This window comes from Saccostrea cucullata, unplaced genomic scaffold (assembly GCF_032062105.1).
Source record: "Saccostrea cucullata isolate Sc308-1 unplaced genomic scaffold, CSIRO_AGI_Scuc_v1 ctg2376, whole genome shotgun sequence".
Taxonomy (NCBI): Eukaryota; Metazoa; Mollusca; class Bivalvia; order Ostreida; family Ostreidae; genus Saccostrea; species Saccostrea cuccullata.
The window spans coordinates 182,913-193,253 of record NW_026922236.1 but is presented as its reverse complement, the minus strand read 5'-3'; the positions used below and the strand labels follow the sequence as shown (position 1 = coordinate 193,253).

The 10,341-nt window shown below is 31.5% G+C and overlaps 1 protein-coding gene across 1 annotated transcript; it reads left to right on the top strand.

Annotated features, from left to right (window-relative positions):
• The first annotated feature begins 1,773 nt into the window (after positions 1–1,773).
• Positions 1,774–9,449, top strand: LOC134261445 (fibrinogen-like protein 1). Its single transcript, XM_062743886.1, has 5 exons — positions 1,774–2,037; positions 3,863–3,952; positions 6,385–6,487; positions 6,668–6,832; positions 9,193–9,449. Exons 1-5 carry the CDS (start codon positions 1,774–1,776, stop codon positions 9,447–9,449), a joined length of 879 nt encoding a protein of 292 aa, XP_062599870.1.
• The last annotated feature ends 892 nt before the right edge of the window (positions 9,450–10,341 follow it).

Sequence of the window (10,341 nt, the reverse complement as noted above, 5' to 3'; positions counted from 1 at the left end):
TGCAAGACTTAATATTTTAGAATAAAAATAATTATTTCTAAGGTAATTCTCCGCTAAAAAAAAAAGGATTTTGTTCGTTCTATTAGACGATGTACATGTATGTGGGTCGTATAATTTGATTGAATTGGATATCATGATATGCAGAAAGGGGGATACTATTGAACAAAAATGGCAACATGGAATGACTTAAATTATAATTACAAATTTTATCCTTATGTTTCCAATGATTCAATGTCTGATAAACTTGCCAATTATTCAACCTTTTTATTTACAGAAATTTAAAATTAATTAATTACAAATAGGCTCAAGAGATAAACACAGATAATCAAAACTCCCGAAAATCATGCCGTGTCCATGTATATTTGTCGACTAACTAGTACGTTATGTTAGCATTGAAAAATGTTTATATCTTTGTAAAAAAATATATTTATTTTCAATAAATTGATTTCAAGATTATCTTTACCACAGTAAGAAGTAAATAATAATTAAAATCAGATTTTTCAAAAAGGCGTTAAAGATTATCACAATATTGATCGCGCTATTTGACGAGAACTTAATATTGTACGACTTACTATATTGCTTGTTTACGGGCGATAATTAGTTCGTTCTGCATTCTATTATGTAAATTGTGCTTTTTCATTTTATTTGGATTTTAATTAAGAAATTAAGAAAAACAAACAAGGGAAATGCTTATTTACAAATAACATTCCGATAAAAACTTACAAAACGAAATTTACACGATTCTAAACGCACGATCTCGCACGATTAAAAACGCACACGATTGAGTCTGATACACGAACGATCTTGCACGTTAAACGAACGATCACTCACGATACACGAACGATTCTACACGATTGGTTTGTCAACAATAACGTTCCAGCCTCTGTATATTAATGCAATTTTCAACAAATATATTTTGAGTAACAGTACTCTTACCGTTTACAAATAAAATGTACAAAAGTCTTGCCCCTGACTTGTTTCTGTACGTATTTTTTCTCATTAATTCAACTTCGGCGCCCAAAAAACTCGGTACTGCTTTTGACTTTTAACTCCAAAAAAGGTTTATAAGTTACACAGACATGTAGAATCTTATTTAATTTCCATGAATTAATTTTTGCGAATATGTGGAGGTACGGTGGGGTTACAACTGCGCCCGCGCCATTTTGGATTTTACGAGAAAATATGGGGCACACTAAACTTAACTTCTCTTGAGCCTTCATCGATCCCACAAATATTGTTAAAACACCTGACGAATTGATGCCATGAAATTAAGTAACACGATCGTCAATTTTTCTTTGATTGCCAACTTTGCCTTATTCTCACAGTTGGGTCTGTTTTACGTAATATTTTAAGCAAGATTCGATAAAAACTTGCGATGTTTGACAACCGCTTAAACCATTTCAGAACAAGAAGATCTCTAAAATAGACCATCATATGATAGATTGTAGTCTATGTAAAGATTCTACCAACTGTCATTTACGTCCGATAGCTTGCACTCGAGTAATGAGCAAAAGTTGTTTTTAACATTTTACATTGATGAAATTGTGTCTTTTGTTACGTCATTTTTATGGTCAGTATTGTAAGTATGCGGAAGTTTGACATCATTATCGGAGATATTACGTCATAAAAATTATAAAGTGACGTCACATTTTGTGTGTATTTTTCTGCTCTTTCCAATGATACCAAACTCAATAATTTCCGTAAAACGGTTAATTTTTTATTAAACAGTTCTCAGGACTTTTGAAATGCCCCTCGTATATTGTGATCTTACGTATGGCTTTTATCTACTGTCTTTCTGGACAAAATATAGAAAAGAACATCCACTACGGTAAGAGAATATTAGATGCCTTAATTGACATCGTTCAGGGAGTCAGTTTTATAGAGTGTACAGAGGAATGTTTCAGTAGGAGAAGATGTTTGTCTGTGAATTACTGGAGAAGTATACTGTTATGTGAGATGAACAGTGTGGACCAATCGTCACATTTACTCTCAGATGAACCCAAAACAGTATTTGCTGACATATCATTATTGGAACAGGTAAAATTACGTAATTTTACGTTACAACTGTCATGATTTAATTAATATTACAGCTGTATAATCTCTGGATTAAGAATATGACTTGATTTTGTTACATTTCTAAATGTAATACATGTAGCTTCCGTTCTCAATGGATATTATTTTTCCCAGTACAAGTATAAGAACATGTTCTGTCGATCACTTTTTATTCGTCAGAACTGTAATTTTGCGTAAATATGCAAGACAATTAGCTCGAAAAAATTTCAATCTCGCGTATTTAGTATTCCTTACGATTATGTCGAGGAATAACAGCAATTTGTGAAAATAATGTCTCGTTATAAAAGAGGCTATGGTTATCTTGCGAAAATAAGGTCTCGCAAAATAAAAGGTGATCTACAGTATAGCATTTTCACTTTTTACAAAATACTAGTAATTCCTTCTTAAAGAGGTGTGCTCCTCAGCTCTTTAGAAGATTATTATGTTAACCTTTATTTGAAAAAAATCTAAATAAGGGTTAAGTTCTCGGAATAAATTTGGATTGTATAATGCTTATCAAACTATATTTAATTTAAATCCTATGATGGAATTCAATACCAAAAACAATCGTGACGGAAGTTTTTTTTTTTTCGAAAAACACCATTTTTTTGAGTGTGGATTCCTACATGTAATTTTACATGCAACCTGCACAAGGATTAATTTTAGGTAGTGGAATGGTCTATGTGGGTCCTAAATTATATCCTAAATTAACTGTCATGATTTCTGTTTTCATCTTTGGCATATATATAAAATATATCGTGGAAGTCTATGGAAAAGTAGCCTTTTGAAGCTTTAGATAAACACTATTTTAGCTATATCTATACATTAAGATCACAGACCCTCACTTATTACTTCATTGTCTGTATATTATAGATAATTTTAACCATGCTGCTTATGTTAAAAAAATTTTTTAATTACTCTCAAATGTTATAATTGCTTATTAAATTTTTAACTCCAAAAAGGTCAAATAACTGACTATTTGACGTACATGTAATTCGAAACTACTTTTGTTGGCACAAAATTGACTGTGACTAACTAAGATGAAATAAAATGATTTTTTGTTCCAATAATTTATTTAGCAAAAAATATTACGGGAAAAATATTAAGAAAATATTTATGTGTTAGATGTAAATAAATTGCTAAAATGTCTTATAAATTGATTCGTAATGTTAAAAGAAGCTAAAGCGCAGTGACCCCCCCCCTTTTTTTTAGCTACGTATGTAGCTTCTAAAATATACTTGACAAAAAATTCTCAATACCTATGGTGACAGTAGCTAACCTCCTTAAACAGATACATGTAATTCATGGTTATGTAGTTTTCAAATTGGTGTGCTTATTTTTTTTTACTTGCATCTTATACATGTTACAGTACAGAATCTGACCACTATTATGTTTATGCTATTATGTATTTCCTAAAACTTTGACATTTAATGATGCAACCTTTTGAAAACAAGGGTTGGATTCTTCGTTCCCATTTAAAATTCCCAATGCTGTGTAAGGGAGTTTTCACATCCCCTTTCATGGCAAAGACTTAAAGCATTTCTAGAGAAATATCAATATTTTCAGGCACTTTTGGGAATTTGTTATAATCTTTGTATATACCAATTCTAAAAGGGTGTATTGTGTAGTTTCTGAAATATATTTATAAATCATATCTCACGACTTTTCTTTCATAAAGAACTGAAATGAAGGAAAAAAGTAAACAGTTATCCGAAACAATCATTATATTGATTAATAAAGCTATATTGCATAAGTTAGAATTGAAATATGAGTCTATATTTTATATTTAATTTTTTCCATACTTTTGTAGCACTTCGTTGGAGGTTGCAGAAATCACAAATGTGCAATCAATATGAAATGTGTTCCTGGTCCTTTTGGCACACATAGGTGTGAAATTCAGGTAATTTATTACAATAGGATTCTTACTCCTCCAAGTCACTTGATTTCGAGTCTTTATTGAAGGTCTATGTTTGCTCTGTACTCAATATGACATGTTTAACCAAACTTTAAGCTTAAATCCTGTTTGTAAACTCCATATTTCAATCCACATGAATATGACAAATGTTAGTCAAAACCGAATTATAAAAGAACTTTTAGTGAAAGTTTTAAAGTTTTTTTAAGGAGAAGGAAAACTTTGAAGAATATCACTTTGTGCAACTGTTCACTTTACAGAAATGAAAGTGACTTTATGTATATTTTAATTGGCGTCATACATGTTAGTCTCCAAACTGCGATGGTCAATTCAAAGTGCGATGGTCTAGCCAAAGTCTGACTGAGTGTGCCAAATTTTATACATCGGAGTGCACCAAATTTTAGATATCAGAATACGTGCACGAGGCTTAATAAGGACATTGACCGAATAAAGCTTTGGATTATTAGATTACCTTTATTAGGTCAATGCAAGGGTTAGTTGCAGGATAAAATTTTATTCAAAATAAATTAAGATTGACCTGTGAAAACATCAGAGCTAGGTTCAAGTGCAATTATGGGGTCGTGTCGACTTGTCTCGCCCACAATATTTCTTATATACTGTAGATTCCTAAATTTACGGGTGGAATTAATTATCGCGTAATTTAATATAAATTTAAATAAAATAATATAATTTAAATAAAATAACTTGCCTTTATTTTCATGGTGCTGAAATCTACGTAAAACGTCTTGACCAACCGTCCATTCGCGAATTATTATTATCGCCATTTGACATTGAGGAGCTTATTCGCGATAATAGGTACTCGCGAAAAATAGGGAATCTACAATAGCACTTTTGGGTAGATTTTGCATAACATGAAAGAAAAAAGAAAAAATATTATAGTGTATTTTGTCAAATTGTGTATCTTGTGTTGTAAGTTGACCACAAGAAATTTAAAAATATATATTTTCTTGTCAAAATACTTAACAAATTATCCTCATTCGTGAACAGAGATCAGTTGTTTTTTTATTTACTTTGCAGATTGTGGACCTCTTCCTAGCTTGAAAAATGCAAAGGAAATAAAATCAAAGGGACAGTTTCTAACAATCGGGGTGGGTTCCCTGAGGATATTCCAATGCTACCCTTGGACTCATGAAAAAAAATATAGACAAAAAGTTATATGTCAATCAGACGGAAATTGGACACATTATCAAAACACTCCTTGTGGTATGTAAAAATATTATAAATTTAAACGTTTATTCAACAAGTTAATTCCATAGTTTCTTTTTTCCGTAATGTTTTGAAGAAAAAAATTCTTTGAGTGGACTTATATAAAAATACGTAGTTCATCATTATTCAATACTACAGAAATCTGAAATTTTCTTCTCTATTATTTTATTTGCTACTACAAATTTTTAATGTATATAATCTCCATATATAATATGAAATATTAAAAAATCCTACTTTAGACTTTATCACCTGTGCTACTGAAGTGACGTCGGTAGAGACTCTGGATATTGATGATAAAAAAATTGACGTGCCTTATGTTTACTCAGATGGACACAAATGGGCGGTAAGTAAGTTTAACTCCTAAGATTTCTTTTTAAATGATTTATATTTTAAAAGGTCCTCGAAAATTTCTGATATCATAAGTAAGTATACATGTATTGACAACTTCAGGAGTTTCCTCTTTTGTATGAACTCTCAAACCCCTTATCCTATTTATTGATTAAAAAACAAAATTTTTTCCTAACAAATTATTTAATGTTTTCATTTTATGTACATTTTTCACTTCGTAAAACATCAATCACACTGTTGCACATAGGACTAAGAATTTACCAAACTGATTTTGAATGTATAGATATTAATTTGAAAAAAAATCATTGTCTCACTTAACATTATTCTCAAATTGCTTTTTTTTAATTTAAATTCTTGGGGGACGGTATTGAAATACATTAAGGTCATCTGCATTAAACATTGTTTTATGATTTATAACTACACTGTAAATCTTCGTAAATACGATAAGGTTACATGTAACACGGCAAAACCTATATATCATTCATGTAGGTCATCAGAAGGCAAATTCTTGTTAAAATATTTTCTGATTACTGAATTGCTTTTAATTTCAGATTTCCATGGCAAAATTCTGTAAAATATAATTGCGGTATATATAAATGAATCTTAACATTACAAAAAACACCTTTAGTTTGTCTTAAGCACTACGGCAAAACTCGATCAGTACGTACACGGATATCGCGAATTAAAGGCTATAGCAAAATTATCTTGGACCCCCAGCTATATTAATTAAATGATTCTCTTATACGGATTCAACGAATGAAGGATATAGAAATGTAATTTTAAATGTCTCGGTGACTTCGTTATAACCGAGTTTTACTGTAAATCTGCACTTTTTCTTTTATTAGGTGATACAAAGAAGGTGTTTTGATAACACAAACTTTTATAGAACTTGGCCCGACTACAAAGATGGTTTCGGTAACTTCAAAGAAAAAACAGATTTTTGGATTGGTATGCCTGAATTGTGAAATAATATGATAAGATTTTAAATTAAATCTTAAGCTTTGATGCGAAGATTTATATAAAACAACTTACGGAATCATTTTCAAGCAACAAATATCTCTGTTGAATTACTTCCTTGATTTATACATGTAATAAATGGAAAAATATTATTGTACAATTTTGCAACAGGAAATGACGTAATACACATGTTGACGAAAAATGGTTACACTTATATGAGAGTAGAGATGCTGAAGACAGACAACGAACCATTAGAGGCAGAATACAGTCATTTCTTTGTTGGTGATGAAAGCACCAAATACAATCTAACAATACGTGGATTCAAGGGGTTATATGGTGAGCATAATTATATGTACTACGTAAACATTTATCTACACATTTAAATAATTTTTAAATACATATTCATCAATAACCAGGAAATGGTAAAATTGCGTGACATTAATCATTACACGTCATTTATCATTTACAAATAAATAATAAGTTAGACTACAAGTTAAATTGCAAGTCGCATAAGGTGCCTAAGGTAAGAAAACATCCCCTATTAACTGGTCACATTCTCTATGCCCTGATAAGTTTGATGAACAATCTCAAAATCAAATTCAGTTTGGAATAAAATAATTCAGTATAAAACGGCCCAATGATTGTGAATTATATTTTTTTTTTGACAATTGACTCTTTCTTTGGTGAATATGCTTTATAATTCTTCTGATAAATATGCCCCATTCTCGGTACTTTTCTGTATATTTTTGTACCATGCGTTTGTCATTTTTATAATACCGTGAAATTAAGATTTTATGATGGTTTCTGCTATTGGTGTTTCTTTCAATTACCTTATGTATTTAATTGTGTTTGGTATCATCAACTTTACAATGTGTTGACATATTCTGATTGCTTTGTCATTTAATTTTTAATGAATGACCATTCAGATCCACCCTTACGTTTTCATCTCTTGCCATATCAGGTATCCATAACTATCAATATTAAATGAGGCAAAGCTGATCATGAGGTCGATATTGATAATTTTAAATAACAAAGCACATTAAACAAAGGAAGAGTCTATAATTGTTTTATATATTAATAATATTATTAAATAATTAAGACTGCATGACGATATGTTTTTAATGAACGATACACTAACTTATCACTTCTGTGTTACCCCTCTGTTGCAACTTATAATTTCTGTGTTACCCTCTTTTGCATTAAAAACATCGAAACGTTTTAAAATATTTCTATTTGCGATAGACTTGCATAACCTTTTTTTTCTGTTCATATAAACAGCTTCGGTCAACTGTTGCAACCATTGTTTTCAGTGGTTTTTTTATAAATTGATTGTGATATCACAATACTGCTGCAGGTGCCTGCATACTGGCCATGCGTTGAATATGGCTTCAAATACAGTAAATAGGTAGTTTTATGAATCACAGGTACTTCGGTCTTGGTTTATAAATATGTGTGTACCTTATTGATATTTAAAAAAGTAAAGTATGCAGACTCCGCAATGGCATCTACTCAATTCGTTTGCTTATATGGTTTGTATTTTGAAAATGATGCTGCACCTACCAACTTTCCGCACCAGATGTCTTGGAACATAGATTACTTATTGTATATTCTCTATAGAGTCGCACAGTAAGTAGTCGATCCTACTAGGTGACGAGGAGATCGGTCCTTCGGCCGTATAAAACAAAGTCCAGTGTCTCAGAAGGTGCTGGCGCACAAAATAGTTCCCTCCCTGCTCAATGACCCTAAGTGTCAAGTATAGGACAACATTTGCAGCTCTCCACTGGCAAGTGGTGGCGTCTCCATATGAGTTTAAAATTCTCGAGAGGGACGTTAAACAAAATACCATCAATCAACCCATCAACCAATCAAAATTTCCATGACAAATCCGCTAAGGAACTTAAAGTTATCCTACTCTCAAATCCAAAAAAATAGTTTTAATAAACCGAGGATTTCGATACATTCTTCAACATGTTTAAACCCGTCATGGTAGCCTAGTGGTAGAGCGTTCTCTCCTTGATCGGGAGGTTCGGGTTCGATTCTCATTCGCGGCGCTGCCACAAACGTCAGACTGTTACTTTGCCAAGCGTTAGGCCCTAGTGAAAGTCACGGGTCTCTCGGAAATATATAACCTTAAAAACGTAGCTCCCAAATCGCTGTAGGTGTTGGCACGATAAAGAGCCCTAACTGCTCAATGGCCCTCAGTGCTGAGTATAGGTCTAAATTTGAATCCCTTCACCGGCATGCGGTGGCGTGTCTGTATGAGTAAATAATCTGGAATGGGACCTTAAACAATATACAATAAAACAACACGTTCCAAAAAAAATAATCATAAAATATTCCTTACTATGCTTATATGTTTTGTACAATTTCTCCCCATTCATAAAAATTGCGTAAGCTTGACAAAGGGATTTATACGATTTTTATATAAAATTTCTTTTGGGGTACATGTTGGAATTTTTCTTGGCAGAGCACAGTTATAGCAGGGTTAGTTATGATTATGTGTAATTCATAGTTCTTAAATCGTTTAGATCAATATAAAACTGATTACTATACATTCTATATTGATTTATAATTTCATAAGTATGGTCTATGACCTACGTATAAAGAAAGAAAACATTGAAAAAAAAATAAAATAGTCAGGCAATATTAATTCTGGCAGTTTTTTTAAATACCTAAATAATTATATATATTAATAGTTGATGTTTTAGATTGTATGACAAACAAGGATTATAAACAAACAGATGCAAATGGAATGAAATTCAGCACATTTGACAACGATAAAAGAAATGGATGTGCTGATTATTGTCGATCGGGCTGGTGGTTCCATTCTTGTACCTGTGGAAATGTAAATGGTTTGTTTGGAAATAAGAAGACAGCTTCTGTGATGCGTTGGATGTGTAAAGATGGGTGGAATTGTCCCCTCAAAGCCACGAGAATCCTGCTCAGAGTATAGATATTATATGATTGCACTTCGTACAACAAATCACGAACAGTATGAGATGAAACTAATTGCAAATCCTAAATAGATTATGTACGTTATAAACTATTGCAAAACATGCAAGGCAAGAAAACAAATCTTACTGATTACAGTCAAAATTATCTAAAAGTGATTTAAGTAGACTTTCGTAGACGACAATGTCATATGCTTATAAAAGAAATCTGACCAAAATCTTTTCACCGATTTGTATTTTCCAAATGAAAAAACTACTTATTCAAATGGTGAATGTGGCGAGCGGGTAAGTCGCTTTCAAAAGGGTGTCTTATTTGTCCGGATAACATTCTAGAGTTTTAAAGAAAGATTATTTTTTCTGATCAATTATTTACATATTTTCCTGTTTATCTCCAGAACTAAAGGTTTAAAGGAATGATATCAAGTTTCACTATCTGTTTGAAGTTCAGACAAACGCGGATAACTTCAATTTTTGATTTTTAAAAATAATTGTACATATATTCTTACACGTTGTTGTTTTCACTCATCTTTGAAAAATATGGGGACCATGGAGTACTAAGCTTTTTTACTGTCAATTATTTCTTTAAAACATTGTATACTATTCCCAAAATGATGTCTTTCAATTTTGCTATGTGTCTTAAATTCATTCAAACATCATCAGTGATTATTTGTTAAATTTTCGCAAACATTGCATTGGTTGTTGTAAGTATTTGTCGCCAATGACGGTTCCCATTTTTTATGCCCCTTATATATTTTTGCTCAGTGAAATTCACCTGTTCATGTATCTATTAAACAGACATTAGTTGCTGTAAATTTCACATATTTCAGGGAATATTTCTTTGGAAATCTTAACGAGTCCTACAGCAGTTTTCATGAAGCGTTTAATTTCGCTCTT